This window comes from Oncorhynchus tshawytscha, linkage group LG12, assembly GCF_018296145.1.
Source record: "Oncorhynchus tshawytscha isolate Ot180627B linkage group LG12, Otsh_v2.0, whole genome shotgun sequence".
NCBI lineage: Eukaryota > Metazoa > Chordata > Actinopteri > Salmoniformes > Salmonidae > Oncorhynchus > Oncorhynchus tshawytscha.
The window spans coordinates 49,599,373-49,622,425 of record NC_056440.1 but is presented as its reverse complement, the minus strand read 5'-3'; the positions used below and the strand labels follow the sequence as shown (position 1 = coordinate 49,622,425).

The following is a 23,053-nucleotide window of genomic DNA, read 5'->3' as shown; positions in this document are numbered from 1 at the left end:
TCTTTGTCTTCCCCTTTCTTCCCTCTTTCTGAGTCAGGTCATCATTGCTCTCTCAGAGAAGAACCGCTTGCACATTCCCTACCGAAACTCCATGATGACGTCGGTGCTGCGGGACAGCCTGGGAGGGAACTGCATGACCACCATGATCGCCACTGTGTCTGTGGACAAGAGAAATGTTGATGTAAGTGTTCCCTATTCAACATGGGCCAAATCCTATAGTTTGTAACCAGCGAACATTTGGTGCAAATCACCCATTGACATTAAAGACCCAATTCTTTATTCTGAAAAGCGTCTGCACCTTTAATGCATGATTTATAGAAGTCAAACTTTTGGATTTCAAGTTAGGTTGTGGAAAAAAACATGGAAACAATTGGGTAAACGAGGGACAACAAAATGACAATGCCTTGCAACATTTACCCTGAGCTAACTCTGCAGATCGCACTACTGGGTGATTTGAAAAGTCATAGTCAATCAATCAATAATATAATAATACTTTTACCAAAAATGTTAATCTATAATTTACAATCTGTAAAAACTCTGAGAATAGAAAGATTATTTTGTGAAACATCACAGAACATTTGAAAAATATTTGGTAATAATGTAAAATGTATATTGGGTCAGAACGTTTGTGAAACCGCACAGTTAAAAAATATATGGCAACTTGAAATCAAACTGGATAGTCTTCAGAAATAGATTGGAGGGGTTGAAGGTAGCGGAAGGACAGGAGTAAAAACAAACAAAAGATAACAATTGTAAAATAGATTGTGTCCTTTAAATTTATATAGTATGCATAAGCTGGAAGTAAGTGTTGTTGTTCATTAGTTTACTCCAATTAGGGGAGGGGTGGTAGGGTTTGTGGAAAATTGTAAAGGAAAATATATTTACATTTATAAAAACCTGTTTTCGCTTGGACATTATTGGTTATTGTGTGTAGATTGCTGAAAAAATTATAATTATAATCTTATTTTAGAATAAGGCTGTAACGTAACAAAATGTGGACAAAGTCAAGGGATCTGAATATATTTCCTTTTTTTATGGGGGTTTGAAAATTATGTAGACCATTACGATGATACAAGTTACAATCAATCTACAATATTAAAGCTGAACTACCCCCCCACAAAAAAATATATATATAACAATGCTTCCATCTACAGAGCATAGTATTTATGATCTTAAATGCTGTCGCAGGGACAGTTTTTGTCTTTAGTTGGATGGGGTTAAGATCAAGTCTGTGTTAGGGAAAGCTGATCTTGAATTATTTGTTTAGTTCATTAAGGAACTGTAATTGGAAATGAGGAAATTATAGCCATCCAGATTCAACTATCTCAACTCATCTCTCTCTTTCCCCCCTCTCTTCCTATCCTCTTTCCTCCGTCTATCAGGAATCCATTTCCACATGTCGCTTTGCCCAGCGGGTCGCTCTGATCAGGAACGAGGCTCTGCTGAATGAAGAGATGGACCCTGCCCTGGTCTGTCTGTCCGTTCATCCGTCTGTCTCTCAGTATTTGTCTGGCTTTCTGTCTGTCTGTCCACCCATTCGTTAGCCTGTCTGTCACTGTTGGCCTTGTCTGTCCATACATTCTTACATTTGTCCATCCTTAAATTTGTCCTTCCTTATGTTTGTCCATCTGGTGTGTCCTCTCCTGGCCTCCGTCACCCAGGATGAGTCTTCCCCCCTTCCTCGTCTGTGTGGTATTTAGACTGTTGCACAGGGCTGTTTGTGTTCTAGCGCTGTGTGTATGCTAGAACACATTTTTCAGCCCAATACCTCAAGTCACAGCCTTTTCTTTGGATATAGCCAGTTGGAGAAGGAACATACTACCGCGTGTGTACACATTAACGCACGCACGCACACACACACACACACACACACACACACACACACACAGGCTTGCCGCTTGATGAAGATTAATTAGAGGCCATATTTTCTGGTGGTGCTGTTTCAATGACAAACAGATGTATGAAAAGAGACAATGTGTGCTCATTGATTGCTTTTCGAAAAACCTTGAGGGGATATTTTGGTGCTCCAAGTAAAAAAAAAAAAACTGCACAGAATTATATAGCAATTCAAGTCTTCTTTCTGTGGAAACAGTAGGTCAATTGGGGTACTGTGGATGATCTGTGCTCCCCCCACAACCTTTAAACTATAAGTATATTTTCAACCCTCTCTTTCTCTCATTTCCTTCTCTTCCCCCTCCTTCCCTGTTTCTCGCTCTCTATTTTGCCCCTGTGCTTAAAACAATGACGTCAATTATGCATCTTTAAATAGGCATATCTGTTGGCAGACCCAGTTGTCTCTTCATAGGCGTCTGCACCCTGCCTAAAGGACAAACCTGGAGGAAACACTGACCATGATATCCCCTCCTGTATGCTATGAGGATATAGTTGTGTGTATTATTGTACAGGGCTTGGCTGGTATTACCAAACCCTGCAGAGGTATTTTTAAGAGAGTCTGCGGCTGTCCGTTAATTGAACTGGTGTCTGGGCTGGCTGGTTTAAGTTGAGTAGTAGCTGCTCTTTCAGCTCTGGGTAGTAGTGTACTACTCTGCAGGTCTTTTCTCCAGAGAAAGCTTTCTCACTCACTCACTGGAAACACTCACTCACTGGACAGACTCCGTTACTATGCTCCGTTACTCACTTACTGGACACACTCATTCACTCACTGGACTCACTCACTCACTCACTGGAATCACTCACTCACTCACTCACTCACTCACTCACTCACTCACTCAAACACTCACTCACTCACTCACTCACTCACTCACCACTCACTCACTCACTCACTCACTCACTCACTCACTCACTTACTCACTCACTCACACACTGGACTCACTCACTCACTGTACACACTCACTCACTCACACACTGGACTCACTCACTCACTCACTCACTGGACACACTCACTCACGGGACTCACGTATGACTTCCGGCGGCGACAGAGATGGCCGCCTCGCTTCGCGTTCCTAGGAAACTATGCAGTTTTTTGTTTTTTTACGTGTTATTTCTTACACTAGTACCCCAGGTCATCTTAGGTTTCATTACATACAGCCGAGAAGAACTACTGAATATAAGATCAGCGTCAACTCACCATCAGTACGACCAAGAATATGTTTTTCGCGACGCGGATCCTGTGTTCTGCCTTACAACCAGGACAACGGAGTGGATTACATGCAGCGACCCAAAAAAACGACTCAGAAAAAGAGGGAAACGAAGCGGTCTTCTGGTCAGACTCCGGAGACGGGCACATCGTGCACCACTCCCTAGCATTCTTCTTGCCAATGTCCAGTCTCTTGACAACAAGGTTGATGAAATCCGAGCAAGGGTAGCATTCCAGAGGGACATCAGAGACTGTAACGTTCTATGCTTCACGGAAACATGGCTAACTGGAGAGACGCTATCCGAAGCGGTGCAGCCAGCGGGTTTCTCCACGCATCGCGCTGACAGAAACAAACATCTTTCTGGTAAGAAGAGGGGCGGGGGCGTATGCCTCATGGCCAACGTGACATGGTGTGATGAAAGAAACATACAGGAACTCAAATCCTTCTGTTCACCTGATTTAGAATTCCTCACAATCAAATGTAGACCGCATTATCTACCAAGAGAATTCTCTTCGATTATAATCACAGCCGTATATATCCCCCAAGCAGACACATCGATGGCTCTGAACGAACTTTATTTAACTCTCTGCAAACTGGAAACGATTTATCCGGAGGCTGCATTCATTGTAGCTGGGGATTTTAACAAGGCTAATCTGAAAACAAGACTCCCTAAATTTTATCAGCATATCGATTGCGCAACCAGGGGTGGAAAGACCCTGGATCATTGTTACTCTAACTTCCGCGACGCATGTAAGGCCCTGCCCCGCCCCCTTTCGGAAAAGCTGACCACGACTCCATTTTGTTGATCCCTGCCTACAGACAGAAACTAAAACAAGAGGCTCCCACGCTGAGGTCTGTCCAACGCTGGTCCGACCAAGCTGACTCCACACTCCAAGACTGCTTCCATCACGTGGACTGGGAGATGTTTCGTATTGCGTCAGACAACAACATTGACGAATACGCTGATTCGGTGTGCGAGTTCATTAGAACGTGCGTTGAAGATGTCGTTCCCATAGCAACGATTAAAACATTCCCTAACCAGAAACCGTGGATTGATGGCAGCACTCGTGTGAAACTGAAGGTGCGAACCACTGCTTTTAATCAGGGCAAGGTGTCTGGTAACATGACTGAATACAAACAGTGCAGCTATTCCCTCCGCAAGGCTATCAAACAAGCTAAGCGCCAGTACAGAGACAAAGTAGAATCTCAATTCAACGGCTCAGACACAAGAGGCATGTGGCAGGGTCTACAGTCAATCACGGACTACAGGAAGAAACCCAGCCCAGTCACGGACCAGGATGTCTTGCTCCCAGGCAGACTAAATAACTTTTTGCCCGCTTTGAGGACAATACAGTGCCACCGACACGGCCTGCAACGAAAACATGCGGTCTCTCCTTCACTGCAGCCGAAGTGAGTAAGACATTTAAACGTGTTAACCCTCGCAAGGCTGCAGGCCCAGACGGCATCCCCAGCCGCGCCCTCAGAGCATGCGCAGACCAGCTGGCCGGTGTGTTTACGGACATATTCAATCAATCCCTATACCAGTCTGCTGTTCCCACATGCTTCATTAGGGCCACCATTGTTCCTGTTCCCAAGAAAGCTAAGGTAACTGAGCTAAACGACTACCGCCCCGTAGCACTCACATCCGTCATCATGAAGTGCTTTGAGAGACTAGTCAAGGACCATATCACCTCCACCCTACCTGACACCCTAGACCCACTCCAATTTGCTTACCGCCCAAATAGGTCCACAGACGATGCAATCTCAACCACACTGCACACTGCCCTAACCCATCTGGACAAGAGGAATACCTATGTGAGAATGCTGTTCATCGACTACAGCTCGGCATTCAACACCATAGTACCCTCCAAGCTCGTCATCAAGCTCGAGACCCTGGGTCTCGACCCCGCCCTGTGCAACTGGGTACTGGACTTCCTGACGGGCCGCCCCCAGGTGGTGAGGGTAGGCAACAACATCTCCTCCCCGCTGATCCTCAACACTGGGGCCCCACAAGGGTGCATTCTGAGCCCTCTCCTGTACTCCTGTTCACCCACGACTGCGTGGCCACGCACGCCTCTAACTCAATCATCAAGTTTGCGGACGACACAACAGTGGTAGGCTTGATTACCAACAACGACGAGACGGCCTACAGGGAGGAGGTGAGGGCCCTCGGAGTGTGGTGTCAGGAAAATAACCTCACACTCAACGTCAACAAAACTAAGGAGATGATTGTGGACTTCAGGAAACAGCAGAGGGAACACCCCCCCATCCACATCGATGGAACAGTAGTGGAGAGGGTAGCAAGTTTTAAGTTCCTCGGCATACACATCACAGACAAACTGAATTGGTCCACTCACACAGACAGCATCGTGAGGAAGGCGCAGCAGCGCCTCTTCAACCTCAGGAGGCTGAAGAAATTCGGCTTGTCACCAAAAGCACTCACAAACTTCTACAGATGCACAATCGAGAGCATCCTGGCGGGCTGTATCACCGCCTGGTATGGCAACTGCACCGCCCTCAACCGTAAGGCTCTCCAGAGGGTAGTGAGGTCTGCACAACGCATCACCGGGGCAAACTACCTGCCCTCCAGGACACCTACACCACCCGATGCTACAGGAAGGCCATAAAGATCATCAAGGACATCAACCACCCGAGCCACTGCCTGTTCACCCCGCTGTCATCCAGAAGGCGAGGTCAGTACAGGTGCATCAAAGCTGGGACCGAGAGACTGAAAAACAGCTTCTATCTCAAGGCCATCAGACTGTTAAACAGCCACCACTAACATTGAGTGGCTACTGCCAACACACTGTCGATGACACTGACTCTACTCCAGCCACTTTAATAATGGGAATTGATGGGAAATGATGTAAATATATCACTAGCCACTTTAAACAATGCTACCTTATATAATGTCACTTACCCTACATTATTCATCTCATATGCATACGTAGATACTGTACTCTATATCATCGACTGCATTCTTATGTAATACATGTATCACTAGCCACTTTAACTATGCCACTTGGTTTACATACTCATCTCATATGTATATACTGTACTCGATATCATCTACTGTATCTTGTCTATGCTGCTCTGTACCATCACTCATTCATATATCCTTATGTACATATTCTTTATCCCCTTACACTGTGTATAAGACAGTAGTTTTTTGGAATTGTTAGTTAGATTACTTGTTCGTTATTACTGCATTGTCGGAACTAGAAGCACAAGCATTTCGCTACACTCGCATTAACATCTGCTAACCATGTGTATGTGACAAATAAAATTTGATTTGATTTGATTTGACTCACTCACTCACTCACGGGACACACTCACTTACTGGACACACTCACTCATTCACCGGACACACTCACTCACTCACTCACTCACTCACTGGACACAGTCACTCACTGGACACATTCACACACTCACTGGACTCACTCACTCACTGGACTCACTCACTCACTCACTGGATTCACTCACTCACTGGACACACTCACTCACTGGACACACTCTCTCACTCACTCACTCACTCACTCACTCACTCACTCACTCACTTACTCACTCACACACTGGACACACTCACTCACTCACTCACTGGACACACTCACTCACTCACTCACTCACTGGACACACTCACTCACTCATTCACTGGACACACTCATTCACTGGACACACTCATTCACTGGACACACTCATTCACTGGACACACTCACTCACTCACACTGGACTCACTCACTCACTCACTCACTGGACACACTCAAATCAAATCAAATCAGGGACTCACTCACTTACTCACTTACTGGACACACTCACTCACTCACTGGACACACACTCACTCACTCACTCACTGGACACACACTCACTCACTCACTGGACACTCACTCACTCACTCACTGTACACACACACACACACACACACACACACACACACACACACACACACACACACAGGGGACACACACAGTGGTGAAATAAAGGTTGTAGTGGATTTTGCCTTGCAGATGATCAGAATGTTGTAATTTGTGTTGGTTTAGAGCTACCTTTTTGGCCCTACTCTGTCCCTGCAGACACGTTGCAAGTTGGACTCTCCTATCTGTTAAGTGCAGTTATACATTGTGTGGAACAACCTGCTTTTGTACAGTTGACAGTTTTGTACAGTTCAATGTATTTTAGTGAAGGGGAGGAACCCAGGATTTACTAGGGGATAATTGAAAGGCACACATTTTGGTGTTGGAAATGGTGGGCTGCGAGTTGGAGAAAGCAGGACAGTTTAGACAGTAACTTTGGCAACCCAAAACCAAATCTTATGTAAGTGATATTTGGACTAATGATCCTCTTTGGTTGCAGATAAGTCCATTCCCCCATCGTGCTGACTGGTGAGAGCCAAGAATAGTCTGGTCCACATTGAGAATTAAGTTAAGGTTAAGTTAATGCCTTCAGAAATTATTCATACCCCTTGACTTATTCCACATTTAGTTGTGTTATAGCATGAATTCAAAATGGATACAAAATGTTTTTTACATCTCACCCATCAACACAAAATACCCCATCATGACATGTTTATATAATTTTTTGCCAATGTATTGAAAATAAAATACAGAAATTTACTGTAATGTACATAAGTATTCACACACCTTAGTCAATACATGTTAGAATCACCTTTTGGATTCGATTACAGCTGTGAGTCTTTCTGGATAAGAGCTTTTCATACCTGGATTGTGCAATATTTGCCCATTATTATGTTCAAAATTCCTCAAGTTCTGTCATATTGGTTGTTGATCATTGCTAGAAAACCATTTTCAGGTCTTGCCATAGATTTTCAAGACAATGTAGGTCTAAACTGTAACTAGGCTGCTCAGAAACATTCAATGTCATCTTGGTAAGCAACTCGTGTATATTTGGCCTTGTGTTTTAGGTTAAGGTGAATTAATCTCCCAATGTCTGTTGGAAAACAGACTGAACCAGGTTTTCCTCTAGGATTTTGCCTGTGCATAGCTCCATTCCATTTCTTTTTCATCCTGAAAACTTTCCAGTTAACGATTACAAGCATAACATGATACAGCCACCACTATGCTTGAAAATATGGAGAGTTGCAGTCAGTAATGTGTGGTATTGGATTTGCTCCAAACATAACAATTTCTATTAAGGAGAAAAAATGCTCTGCCATATTTTTTGCCCTCTGTAATGGGACTTTTTTTTAAGTCACCATTGGCCTCATGGTGAAATCCCTGAGCGGTGTCCTTCCTCTCCGGCAACTGAGTTAGCAAGGACGCCTGTATCTTTGTTGTGACTGGGTGTTGTCATACACCATCCAAGTATAATTAATAACTTGCTCAAAGGGATATGATAGGTCTTGTGTTTTTTTGTTTTTTTCCCATCTACCAATAGGTGCCCATCTTTGCGAGGCATTGGTAAACCTCCCTGGTCTTGCTGATTTAATCTGTGATTGAAATTCACTGATCGGCTGGTGGACCTAACAGTATGTGTGGGGTACAAAGATAGGTAGTCATTCAAAAATCATGTCAAACACTATTATTGCACACCGAGTGAGTCCATGCAACTTAGAATGTGAATTAAATACATTTTTACTCCTGAACTTATTTAGGCTTGCCATAACCAAAGGGTTGAATACTTATTGACTCAAAACATTACATTTTTTATTGATTTGTAAACATTTCAAAAAACTTCATTCCACTTTGACATTATAGGATACTGTGTGTAGACCAGTGACACAAAATCTCAATTTAATCCATTTTAAATTCAAGTTTGTGACGCAACAACATCTGACAAAAGTCACGGTGCGTTGTGGACATGATGTCGTCGATGCACTTATTAATGAAGCTGGTGACTGATGTGGTTAACTCCTCAATGCCATCGGATGAATCCCAGAACATATTTCAGTCTGTCTATTTCAGAAACAGTCCTGTAGCTTAGCATCTGCTTCATCTGACCACTTCCGTATTGAGCATGTCACTGGTACTTCCTCTTGGAATTGTTGCTTGTACGGCCTCCCGAATGGTGCAGTGATCTAAGGCACTGCATCGCAGTTGCTAGCTGTGCCACGAGAAATCCAGGTTCAAGTCCAGGCTCTGTCACAGAATAGAAAGAGGAGTGGGAGGCCCCGGTGCTCAACTGAGCACGAGGACAAGTATATTAGTGTCTAGTTTGAAAAACTCACAAGTCCTCAACTGGCAGCTTCATTAAATAGTACCCGCAAAACACCAGTCTCAACGTCAACAGTGAAGATAAGATTGTCGTTTATCTTTGCTTATTTGAGTTGATCTTGCCATAATGAAAACTTGGGCTCCCGAGTGGCGCAGCGGTCTAAGGCATCACTGGGTCGAATCTGACACCCTTGTTCAAATCCAGGCTGTATCACAACTGGCTGTGATTGGGAGTCCCATAGGACGGCTCACAATTGGCCCAGCATCGTCTGGGTTTGATCGGTGTAGGCTGTCATTGTAAATAATAATTTCTTCTTAACTGACTTGCCTAGTTAAATAAAGGTGAAATAAAATAAAATATGGACTTGGTCTTTTACCAAATAGGGCTATCTTCTGTATACTCCCCTACCTTTCCTTAAGAAAGGTAGGCACACCTGTTAATTGAAATGCATTCCCAGTGACTACCTCATGAAGCTGGTTGAGAGAATGCCAAGAGTGTGCAAAGCTGTCATCAATGCAAAGGGCTACTTTGAAGAATCTCAAATATAACATATATTTAACACTTTTTTTGGTTACTACATGATTCCATATGTGTTATTTCATAGTTTTGATGTCTTCACTATTATTCTACAATATGTAAAATAGTTAAAAGAAATCGAAAACTTTCGAACGGTAGTCTGTAAATGTGATGATGTAATCTTTCACAGTGAAACTGATGTTAGGATCTCCAGTCCTGCCATTGGTCAATTGACAGGTCTTAATCCTACATGGCTCCTTGTTAACCAGCAAGTGAATAGACCACTTATCCAAAAAGAGCTGGGGGAAAGTTGGAGAGGAATTGGTATAGGGGAGGTGAGGTACTTGTTGAACGGTCTTTTCATTCCCCGTATACAGTAAATCGCCACCATAAGCCTTTGCAAGTGTTAAATCTGCATAAATATTGTTGATTTGCTGTTACCTTGAGACAAGATTGCCCATCTCTAGACCCTTTGTAAATGGGGGGGTGTGTGTCTGGAATTGTAGCTGTCGCATGGTTGTGAGTCTGGGTGGTAGATGTAAATGAGGAGAAAGGGGGTGACATGTTAAAGTGGATATTGTCTGTCAACACCTATTGAAAAGCTGGTATGGTATGTCTTTGGCATAAAAATGGGTGTAATTGTCCCACTGAAAAGGAAAACTATCCCTTAGGTATTCCGAAGACTGAGACAGGGTTTCCTCTAACATTTTATTTTGGGTTTGATCCTGACAACTCCCCAGTCCCTGCCGGTGACACGCATACCCAGAACATGATGCTGCCACCACAATAATTGAAAGTGTTTCACAACATTGCATTCACTCCACATTACTGACCTGTATGACAAAGTGAAAATAATGAAGCCTGGTTTAAAAAGTCCACTCCAATTCATCCGTTCTGTTTGCAACAAGGCCATTAGGCAATACTGTAAGACAACACAACAGATACAGTGCCTTGCGAAAGTATTCGGCCCCCTTGAACTTTGCGACCTTTTGCCACATTTCAGGCTTCAAACATAAAGATATAAAACTGTATTTTTTTGTGAAGAATCAACAACAAGTGGGACACAATCATGAAGTGGAACGACATTTATTGGATATTTCAAACTTTTTTAACAAATCAAAAACTGAAAAATTGGGCGTGCAAAATTATTCAGCCCCCTTAAGTTAATACTTTGTAGCGCCACCTTTTGCTGCGATTACAGCTGTAAGTCGCTTGGGGTATGTCTCTATCAGTTTTGCACATCGAGAGACTGACATTTTTTCCCATTCCTCCTTGCAAAACAGCTCGAGCTCAGTGAGGTTGGATGGAGAGCATTTGTGAACAGCAGTTTTCAGTTCTTTCCACAGATTCTCGATTGGATTCAGGTCTGGACTTTGACTTGGCCATTCTTATGTTTTGGATCAATGTCTTGTTGGAAGACAAATCTCCGTCCCGGTCTCAGGTCTTTTGCAGACTCCATCAGGTGTTCTTCCAGAATGGTCCTGTATTTGGCTCCATCCATCTTCCCATCAATTTGAACCATCTTCCCTGTCCCTGCTGAAGAAAAGCAGGCCCAAACCATGATGCTGCCACCACCATGTTTGACAGTGGGGATGGTGTGTTCAGGGTGATGAGCTGTGTTGCTTTTACGCCAAACATAATGTTTTGCATTGTTGCCAAAAAGTTCAATTTTGGTTTCATCTGACCAGAGCACCTTCTTCCACATGTTTGGTGTGTCTCCCAGGTGGCTTGTGGCAAACTTTAAACAACACTTTTTATGGATATCTTTAAGAAATGGCTTTCTTCTTGCCACTCTTCCATAAAGGCCAGATTTGTACAATATACGACTGATTGTTGTCCTATGGACAGAGTCTCCCACCTCAGCTGTAGATCTCTGCAGTTCATCCAGAGTGATCATGGGCCTCTTGGCTGCATCTCTGATCAGTCTTCTCCTTGTATGAGCTGAAAGTTTAGAGGGACGGCCAGGTCTTGGTAGATTTGCAGTGGTCTGATACTCCTTCCATTTCAATATTATCGCTTGCACAGTGCTCCTTGGGATGTTTAATGCTTGGGAAATCTTTTTGTATCCAAATCCGGCTTTAAACTTCTTCACAACAGTATCTCGGACCTGCCTGGTGTGTTCCTTGTTCTTCATGATGCTCTCTGCGCTTTTAACGGACCTCTGAGACTATCACAGTGCAGGTGCATTTATACGGAGACTTGATTACACACAGGTGGATTGTATTTATCATCATTAGTCATTTAGGTCAACATTGGATCATTCAGAGATCCTCACTGGACTTCTGGAGAGAGTTTGCTGCACTGAAAGTAAAGGGGCTGAATAAGTTCAAGGGGGCCGAATACTTTCGCAAGGCACTGTATATTTTATTTTTGGCCTAAATTAAAAGCTACATGATTGGGTCAAATCCAATACAACACAATACATAGTGAAACCCTCTGTATTTTCATGTATTCTAGTGGCAGATTCATGCCATGTGTATGCATGTCACTGGCAAGGACTGAGGAGTTTATCAGGATCAAAATAAAAGACTGAAATGAGCAAAGCCTAGACAAAAAGCAGAGGGAAACCCTCTTCAGTCTTCTGAAAATCTAACCCTGGGATAGTTTTATTTTTCAGCGGGACAATTACAAAATGTTTTATGTCAAAGACACACCTGAATGGCTTTCCAAGAGGTGTTGAGTATTTCTGAGTGGTCCAGCCTCTGTCCTCACTTACATTTGCTTCATAATTTTAGACAAAGTTTGAATATTGCTGTCCATCAATGGCTCCCATCCAGATGTACTGAGCTTGAGCAAGTTTGACAAAAACAATAGATAAATCTTGTCCTAAGAGTTGTGCAAAGTTAAAACTCACAAAAGTGTTTGCCTCTTAGATTTTGACCTTTTCACTTTTCTAACTCTGTTTCCACATTATTCCCAATTCCATCCCTGGTTATAAAGCTATGTATTTTATCGATATACATATGAGATGTGCGTTATTGGTTCTTCATGAGAGAGGATTGTGTCCAAGACAGTTTTCCCCTCTGTGGTGGTCACTCAAGTTCCTTTTTATCATAGTTTACCTATCAGCAGTCAGGCAGTAGCAGCATTCCGTTCCCCTCCCCCTGTCTGACCAGAGAGGGGTGATTTGCACATACCCATAACTCAAACAACCAGCCCTGCTACCAGACCTGTGTTCAAACACTACTTGAAATAATTTCAACTACTTGAAATGGTTTTGATTGAGCTATTCTGTTGCAATGAAATCAATAGAATACTCACAAAACTGCAAACCCTGCCCATCTGGCACACGAGGGAGGCTAAAATATAATCTACAAGTATTTGAAAGATGCAAAGTAGTATTTGAACCCAGGTCTGCCTGCTACAGTCAGCCAGAGAGAGAGAGAGACATGTTTGGGAAATGGGTGTTAAAAATTCCTGAAGTTCCCATCGTCTCACCATCATTAAAGAAGGGAGGGGAAACGGACGATAAGTGCTTGTTGGTAATGGATTCCAGGGTCATATTCATTATTGAACACGTAGCAAAAAAGTTTGTTTTTGTTTTCCAAGTTCAGGAAGTCCTTCTCCGTTTCTGTCCGTTTTTCCATTTTGTGTTTAGCGAACACGATCCAGTACAGGGCAGCGAAGGACATACTCAGCGTCATTGTCTGAAGGGTGGTGTTCAGTAGGCACAAAACTGAGTGAAACATGCCAGTCTGTTTGAAAGTGTTCCCATAATAGCACCTTACAGGGAATTTTGGGGGTGTAGCCCAACATGTAGCCATTACACCAAGAGGCTCGGACCCCGGTTGAGGTCACTAGTTGTTGTACTAAGGTCACTACAATACTGTGATTTGATCAAATATTATCCCATAGGCCTATCACAAATAACACATAGATGTATAAGTACAGTTGTGGCCAAAAGTGTTGAGAATTACACAAATATTGATTTTCACAAAGTCTGCTGCCTCAGTTTGTATGATGGCAATTTGCATATACTCCAGAATGTTATGAAGAGTGATCAGATGAATTGCAATTAATTGCAAAGTCCCTCTTTGCCATGCAAATTAACTGATTCCCCCCAAAAACATTTCTAATGCATTTCAGCCCTGCCACAAATCAAAATCAAATGTATTTATATAGCCCTTCGTACATCAGCTGATATCTCAAAGTGCTGTACAGAAACGCAGCCTAAAACCCCAAACAGCAAGCAATGCAGGTGTAGAAGCATGGTGGCTAGGAAAAACTCCCTAGAAAGGCCAAAACCTAGGAAACCTAGAGAGGAACCAGGCTATGAGGGGTGGCCAGTCCTCTTCTGGCTTTGCCGGGTGGAGATTATAACAGAACATGGCCAAGATGTTCAAATGTTCATAAATGACCAGCATGGTCAAATAATAATAATCACAGGCAGAACAGTTGAAACTGGAGTAGCAGCACGGCCAGGTGGACTGGGGACAGCAAGGATTCATCATGCCAGGTAGTCCTGAGGCATGGTCCTAGGGCTCAGGTCCTCAGAGAGAAAGAGAAAGAAAGAAAGAGAGAAAGAGCGAATTATAGAGAGCATACTTACTGTAATTTCCGGACTATAAGCCGCTACTTTTTTCCCACGCTTTGAACCTCGCGGTTTATACAATGCCGCGGCTAATTTATGGATTTTTCCCGCTTTCACAAGATTCATGCCGCCAAAAAACTGAGCACCGTCACATAATGTGAATGTAAATCGAGCTCGCTCAAACTTCCCATCATTCTGATTACGGTAGTCATTTTGTCACCCTCATCATGGCAAAGACACGGAGAAATGCATATGATGCAGCTTTCAAATTGAAGGCGATCGATCTGGCTGTTGGAAAAGGATATAGAGCTGCTGACAGTGTGGAGCATTGTCAAAAAATCCACTATCATCAACGGGTTTCGAAAGGCTGGACTGCTGCGTGTTGAAGAGGGCAGCGATCCAACATCGGATGAAGCAATTCTGAGGCTATTCAACTCCGACACCGAAGGAGATGACTTCAGTGGTTTCAGTGCACAGGAGGAGGAAGATAGTGACCAATGACTTTCTTGGTAGGCTACTGTTTACTGTATTTTTTTACATTTTTGTTACAAGCCGTGTTTCGTTAAAGCCTATTTTTGTTACAAGCCGTGTTTCGTTTAAAAGCCTAGTTATTTTTGTTACAAGCCGTGTTTTGTTTAAAGGCTGTGTAAAGTTCCTTTGTTTCAATGTACCGGTAGGCATCTGCGGCTTATAGACGTGCGGCTTATTTATGTACAAAATACATATATTTTTTTAATTAAATGGGTGCGGTTTATATTCAGGTGCGCTTAATAGTCCAGAAATTACGCTGAATTCACACAGGACACCGGATAAGACAGGAGAAGTACTCCAGATATAACAAACTGACCCTAGCCCCCCGAAACATAAACTACTGCAGCATAAATACTGGCGGTTGAGACAGGAGGGGTCAGGAGACACTGTGGCCCCATCCGATGATACCCCCGCACAGGGCCAAACAGGAAGGATATAACCCCATCCACTTTGCCAAAGCACAGCCCCCACACCACTAGAGGGATATCTTCAACCACCAACTTACCATCCTTAGACAAGGCAGAATATAGCCCACAAAGATCACCGCCACGGTACAACCCAAGGGGGGTCGCCAACCCAGACAGGAAGATCACATCAGTGACTCAACCCACTCAAGTGACGCACCCCTCCTAGGGACGGCATGAAAGAGCACCAGTAAGCCAGTGACTCAGCCCCTGTAATAGGGTTAGAGGCAGAGAATCCAAGTGGAAAGAGGGGAACTGGCCAGGCAGAGACAGCAAGGGCGGCTCGTTGCTCCAGAGCCTTTCCGTTCACCTTCACACTCCTGGGCCAGACTACACTCAATCATATGACCCACTGAAGAGATGAGCCTTCAGTAAAGACTTAAAGGTTGAGACTGAGTTTGCGTCTCTCACATGGGTAGGCAGACCATTCCATAAAAATGGAGCTCTATAGGAGAAAGCCCTGCCTCCAGGTGTTTGCTTAGAAATTCTAAGGACAATTAGGAGGCCTGCGTCTTGTGACCCTAGTGTACGTGTAGGTATGTACGGCAGGACCAAATTAGAGAGATAGGAGCAAGCCCATGTAATGTTTTGTAGGTTAGCAAGTAAAAACCTTGAAATCAGCCCTTGCCTTGACAGGAAGCTAGTGTCGGGAGGCTAGCATGGGAGTAACATGAGGACCAGCTGACATCATGTACAGTGCCCTAAACATTTCACCTAACCTTACACCTGAGTAACTGTCACCGAAGTTACTTTCTGGCCACTTGTGTGCAATTTATGTATAACACTTTTAGGCTGAGTGCATCAAGTTTCAAAGAGTGTTTGCATGACAATAGCCTTCTGTTGCACCAGCCTGACCTAGTGATCTGTAGCTATGTGCTGACATCATGGATGACATGGCCTCGGCCAGGCTTTATTCTGGGCCTATGGGAGACGATTTTGGCCTTGCGGTAGCAGCGTGGGTTCAGGCTCCGAAATAGAACCAAACCAATCCCAGTGACCAATGACCAGTGGTCAAGCTTTGAGGGCACAGCTGGGAATATCACATAAGCTTAATGGGTAAAAAGAGATTGGGAGCGGCTTTTGGTTCTCTTGTCACTTTGTCTGACCGTCTGGTTTCCTCAGGCTTTTGTAAGATGTCATACTGCTTTATTAAGGTCTGTTCATCTGACCTTTGCCCTTCACTTGACTTTCAATGACCCTAGGCTTCTGACAACTGTCAAGAGCAGTTGCAAAATTGGCAAATAGTTGTTGCTCTTGATTGTGTTTCTCTACTGCTGCTGGAATAGTTAGTGTCTGAATCTGCCTTGTGATTTGGGTCACACTTTGTTTGGATAGTCTGTAGAGCAATTCAGGCTATCTGTTGATAAGCAACTGCTTACTAAGGTTAGGGTCATGTTTAGAATTAGGGTTTATTTATTTATAAATATATTTTTAAATGTAACCTTTTATTTAACTAGGCACTAAAGAACAAATTGTTATTTACAATGACGACCAAAACCGGCCAAACCCGGACGACGCTGGGCCAACTGTGCGCCGCGCTATGGATAGCTAAGGTTAGGGTAAGTAGATAGTTGAAGTCTGTAGAGCATCTACAGATGGACTATCCAAATAAAGTGTTACCGTGATTTGTCCCCAAAGACTGGTCACACGCACACACCCGCCCACCCATCCGCTGGAGATTACACTGTCTAGATATTTTTGCTTAGCATCAAAGTTGAAGTCATGTCTAGCCAGGTCATCCCTGACCCTTAATAACCTCTTAGCCCCTGCAATAGACCAGACACTTCAGGAGATTTATCCCTCAGGTTGCCCTAATGTGGAGGCCGGGGCTGAAGCACAGATGGGAACAGACAGTAGAGAGAGAATAGTAATAAATGAGGAATGCCCTCCATGTGTTTCAACAAAATAGTGCTGAGCGATTAGTGATTTTTTTGGTCTGTTTGGTTTCAGTTTGATTATTGAAAAAATTATTGTTTCGAATTATACATTTATAATTGTTTCGATTATACATTTTTTTTTACACTAAATGCACATATTGGGGGCAAACGACCTGCCCTCCAGGACACCTACAGCACCCGACGTCACAGGAAGGTCAAAAATATCATCAAGGACAACAACCACCCAAGCCACTTTCTGTTCATCTCGCTACATAACCCTACACCTTAGAGGCTGCTACCCCATATACATAGACTTGAAATCACTGGCCACTTTAATAATGGAACACTAGTCACTTTAATAATGTTTATATATTTTTGCTTTACTCATCTCATATGTATAAAATGTTTTCTATTCTACTGTATTTAGTCTATGCCACTCTGACATTGCTCATCCTAATATTTATATATTCCTCAATTCTATTCTTTCACTTTTAGGTTGTGTGTATTGTTGTGAATTGTTAGATATTACTGCACTGTTGTAGCTAGAAACACAAACATTTCACAATAACATCTGCTAAACATGTGTATGTGACAAATACAATTTGATTTGATGCATTATGTGGGTTGAATGCTGTAACAACACAGAATAAAACCACTTATAAAAGTCCCATGATGTTAGTGACTGCCCATTACTGCTTAACACTTATTAAAAATCATTTATTCACATTACTTTCATGAAATATTTCAGTTGTGTATATATTACATTTGTTTTATTTGATGACTTTATTTGAATTCCAAGTCATGTCATCTCTATAAAGCTGTTGCCTATGCTGTTTTTTAAAAATGTATTACTGAAATATAGCTAATCAAGCCAAACATGCAGCCTTTGCTATCACAGCTAGTGCAAATTTCAGGGAATTAGGTAATGCAACAGGAAGTAGATTCCACTCTATCCTTTTTGTTTTCTGCATTTTGTGACGTCTGAAAAATATTGTGGATACGTTTAAAGATTTTAATCAGTGTTTACATTATATTTATCCCATTTTCAGTTGTAACAATTAGACTAGGAAAAGTCCTGTTCTTTTGCAAATGAGTGAAGTCTGGTCCAAAAGGTGGTTAGAGAAGTCATGTCTCTACATAGCAATAGATTTGGCCTTTTATATTTAGTATGTGTCTCAAATGACACCCTATTCTCTATTCTCTTGTGCAGTACTTTTTTTTACAAAATCCTTGTGGGCCCTGGTCCAAAGTAGTGCACTATAAAGGGATTAGGATGCCATTTGGGACGTACACGTATAGTACCAGCCCAGTCAGTGCTTCCTGAAGGCAAGCGGCACATAAGCGCTGTCCCAAATGGCACCCTATTCCCAACATAGTGCACTACTTTTGATAAGAGTCCTATGGGCCCTGGTCAAAAGTGGTGCACTATATAGGGAACAGGGTGCCATTTGGGTCATAACCATAAGCTCCGCAGGCTTTGACCAAACGCGTGCAGACAGAAACAGGAGATTTTATGTGTTGTCTTTTTCCCGTAATAGGTTAATGCTATTTTATGTTTTGGTGAGGTATCACAGCTTCCTGTGCTTTCTCGCTAGAACATCCAGTTGTCTGGAACTGGTTAGACTGTCCTTAAATAACATGTCACCACAAGTTCATTTTTAAGTTTATTCTGTCATCAATTGGCAGTGGCAAAATGTTGTGTGTGTATGGGCCAACGTGGCTCTATTTCTAAGTGGGTGAATGAGCTATCTCCTGCTCTGACAAAACTTGTGTGTGCATGTTCTCCTGCTGACCAGTGTGTGTGTGTGTGTGTGTTCTTTTGTGTCTTCCAGCTAATTGTGAGTCTGAAGAGGGAGATCCAGTGCCTGAAGGAAGAGCTCTCTATGGTGACCGGGGAGAAAAGAGAGGACCAGCTAACTCAAGAGGAGATTCATAAGTACGCTCCATTCATATTTGCCTAGAGTCAATTATATGTCATTCAAATCCACTGAATGAAAGCCTCATAGACTAAAATCATAGGCTGCCTCCCAAATTGCACTGTATTACCTTTATAGGACCCATAAGGCAAAATAAATGCACTATATAGGCAGGGCTCTCCCACTCTGTTCCCCAGTTGTAGCTAACCTGTTTCAGCTGATCAACCAGCTATTTATTAGAATCAGGTGCGCTAGATTAGACATGGAGTGAAAACTTACAGGACTGTAGCTCCCAAGGAACAGGGTTGGAGAGCCCTGAAATTGGGAAAAGGGTGCTATTTTCGATGCGCCCATGATGTTTAGGGGTGTTCATAGCATGTGTCTTCAAATCCACAAACTATAGCAGGAATTAAATCGAACCCGGCCTAGTTTACACATTTAGGATATCATGGAAGAAGAAAAAATGCTCAATGTTGCAAAATACATTTACAAAGTTCCGGAGAATGCAGCAGCAGGCATTCGGCCAGTGCCGCATTGGTTGTGTGTCTGTAATGATCTGAGCAGCAGTTAGACCTCACTGAGGCAGTCATCTCAGGACAGTGAGAACAGGAACAGTGCTGTGCTGGCCTCTGTCCTGCTTCCAGGATGTTTACACCACGCACCAGACAGAGAGAAATTTTTATTTTACACAGCTATTTATTCTAGCGAGTTTTAGCCGCACAGTATATGATGATTTGACTGTTATTCGGGACTGTGCAATAGTGCCAATGTAGCTAGTAGTTGCCAAGATGTTAAAGCCACATTATCTTCTGCTTACTTTGAACTTCAGGGATTCCCCCAAAGGACTGTTCTTGGCAATCTGGGCCGGGTTTAATAAAATATATTTATGGGGAAATTGTTTAAGTTAAGGAAATGTTTAAAGTGACCCTAGCGCTCTCAACAGACGGAAGACCTGGGTAGTGTTCATTAGGACATGCGCAGATTAGATTTTTTATGCTTTGGAATGTAAAATGAAAATTAGTTTCTTAATGGTTGAGTCCGGGTATTTTCGCGATGTGCTCCAGTCCGCTTTTTTCCATTTGGTGCCTAATGAACTCGACCGTGGACGGGCCCAGTGTTCAGACCCCAAGGGTTTCACCTAAACTCCTGGCAACACTTCCCTCCTGTTCTGATCTCTTTACCTCTCCCAGCTTCCTCGATCCAATGTTTTTACAATTTCCCCTCTCTCCTCGGCTGAATATCCCTGGGTTCACCTATCTGTGGTCAAACTCACGCAGGGGGAAACGTAATGATGTCTGCTGTGACCGCACCAACCGACGGCCACCTTTTTATTTACTTGTTTCTTCACTTGTTTATGCATTAAATTGATCCGCCCATGTCAAATCATCCTCCAAGCAAACTTTTCCTGGCTTTTTTGTTGTAACATTTCCAGATCTACGAGCATACAGTTGAAGTCGTAAGTTTACATATACATACTTTAGCCAAATACATTTAAACTCTGTTTTTCACAATTCCTGACATTTAATCCGAGTACAAATCCCTGTCTTAGGTCAGTTAAGATCACCACTTTATTTTAAGAATGTGAAATGTCAGAATAATAATAGAGAGAATGATTTATTTCAGCTTTTATCACATTCCCAGTGGGTCAGAAGTTTACATACACTCAATTAATATTTGGTAGCATTGCCTTGAAATTATTTAACTTGGGCCAAACAATTCGGATGGCCTTCCACAAGCTTCTCACAATAAGTTGGGTGAATTTTGTCCCATTCCTCCTGACAGAGTTGGTGTAACTGAGTCAGGTTTGTAGGTCTCCTTGCTCGCACACGCTTTTTCAGTTCTGCCCACACATTTTCTATAGGATTGAGGTCAGGGCTTTGTGTATGCCACTCCAATACCTTGACTTTGTCGTCCTTAAGCCATTTCGCCACAACTTTGGAAGTTTGCTTGGTGTCATTGTCCTTTTGGAGACCCATTTGCGACCAAGCTTTAACTTCCTGACTGATGTCTTGAGATGTTGCTTCAATATATCCACATAATTTCCCTCCTCATGAAGCCATCTATTTTGTGAAGTGCACCAGTCCCTCCTGCTGCAAAGCACCCCCACAACATGATGCTGCCACCCCCGTGCTTCACGGTTGGGATGGTGTTCTTTGGGTTGCAAGCCCAAGTCCAAACATAACGATGGTCATTATAGCCAAACAGTTCTATTTTTGTTTCATCAGACCAGAGGACATTTCTCCAAAAAGTACAATCTTTGTCCCCATGTGCAAACTGTAGTCTGGCTTTTTTATGGTAGTTTTGGAGCAGTGACTTCTTCCTTGCTGAGCGGCCTTTCAGGTTATGTCGATAAAGGACTCGTTTTACTGTGGATATAGATACTTTTGTATCTGTTTCCTCCAGCATCTTCACAAGGTCCTTTACTGTTGTTCTGGGATTGATTTGCAATTTTCGCACCGAAGTATGTTCATCTCTAAAAGACAGAACGTGTCTCCTGCCTGAGCGGTATGACGGCTGCATGGTCCCATGGTGTTTATACTTGCGTACTATTGTTTGTAAAGATGAACGTGGTACCTTCGGGCATTTGGACATTTCTCCCAAGGATGAACCAGACTTGTGGAGGTCTACAAATTTTTTTCCTGAGGTCTTGGCTGATTTCTTTTTTGATTTTCCCATATTGTCAAGCAAAGAGGCTCTGAGTTTGAAGGTAGGCCTTGAAATACATCTACAGGTACACTTCCAATTGACTCAAATTATGTCGATTAGCCTATCAGAAGATTCTAAAGCTATGACATCATTTTCTGGAATTTTTCAAGTTGTTTAAAGGCACAGTAATCTTAGTGTATGTAAACTTCTGACCCACTGGAATTGTTGATACAGTGAATTATATGTGAACTAATCTGTCTGTAAACAATTGTTGGAAACTTGTGTCATGCACAAATTAGATGTCCTAACAGACTTTCCAAAACTATAGTTTAACAAGAAATTTGTGGAGTGGTTGAAAAATGTGTTTTTATGACTCCAACCTAAGCGTATGTAAACTTCCCGACTTCAACTGTTTATTGGTCATACTGTATGGTTGCTGGTGGGACACCTTTCTCTTTCTCAATAGATAAGCACATGTACTACATCATGCAGTACTAAGTTAGACCAAGGATGATCTTTTGCTCCCTTCAATATTAGCATTTGCATTGAGGAACATTCTGAAAATCCAGTTTGAGCTTAGCACTTAAAATATATGTGATGACTTGCAGGACCTTCAAATAAGAGCACCTGGTTTGTTTTAGGTCCTTACACCTATGAACTTTGCAGGTTTTTGCAAAAGCAATGTTTTAGCGGAAATGGAACTGTGTATTGTCTTGAGTACATTGGATCTTTGCCCCGCGTCTTTCCCTGTGGCCAGTTCCAATGCTTGACGAACCAATGTTTGGACTATCATCTAGCGATGGTTTATCCCAGTGGAACTGTTGCACACATTTAAGTAAATAGTTGTCTTTGACTCTACCCAATCTTTAAACATAGCTGTTGAGCTCAAACATAGATTTTAACCCTTTGATTGCTCAAGTTTTAAAATAAACTAATAGAGAACTTGGAGAAAGGTTGCGAAATACTTTAGTGCTGTAAGCTTTGGTCGTATTGTGGTAGTATTGTGTGTGTTTGCGTCAACATGTATTCTTTGTGCACACGTGCGTGTGTACATTGTGTTCTTTATGCTGTTCTTCCATGTTTTTTTTTTATTTCTCCCAGGATGGAGGAGCTGGTCAAGGTCTTTCTGGAAGACCCTGATTGTGAGGCCACACTGGCATTGGGACCTGACATGAGAAAAATCCATTACTGTTTCTCTCTGCTAAAGGTACTTTTAACTCGCTCTCTCTCTCACACACAATTTCTCTCTGCTCAGCATTTCTCATCACCCACTTCTTTTCGTCTTAAACTCTCTTTTGATATGTTT

The 23,053-nt window shown here is 42.7% G+C and overlaps 1 protein-coding gene across 2 annotated transcripts in view; it reads left to right on the top strand.

The window, feature by feature from the left end:
• kif6 (kinesin family member 6) overlaps nt 1-23,053 on the top strand; it is a 204,758-nt gene that overhangs the window by 46,646 nt on the left and 135,059 nt on the right. For both annotated transcript variants that reach the window (XR_006084703.1, XM_024439629.2), the window contains exons 8-11: nt 38-181; nt 1,383-1,469; nt 19,018-19,121; nt 22,849-22,954. Coding sequence is in view for 1 of the 2 variants with exons in the window: in XM_024439629.2 (XP_024295397.1) it covers nt 38-181; nt 1,383-1,469; nt 19,018-19,121; nt 22,849-22,954 (441 nt within the window). In the remaining variant the exon portion in view is untranslated. The remainder of the gene's footprint in view (nt 1-37; nt 182-1,382; nt 1,470-19,017; nt 19,122-22,848; nt 22,955-23,053) is intronic.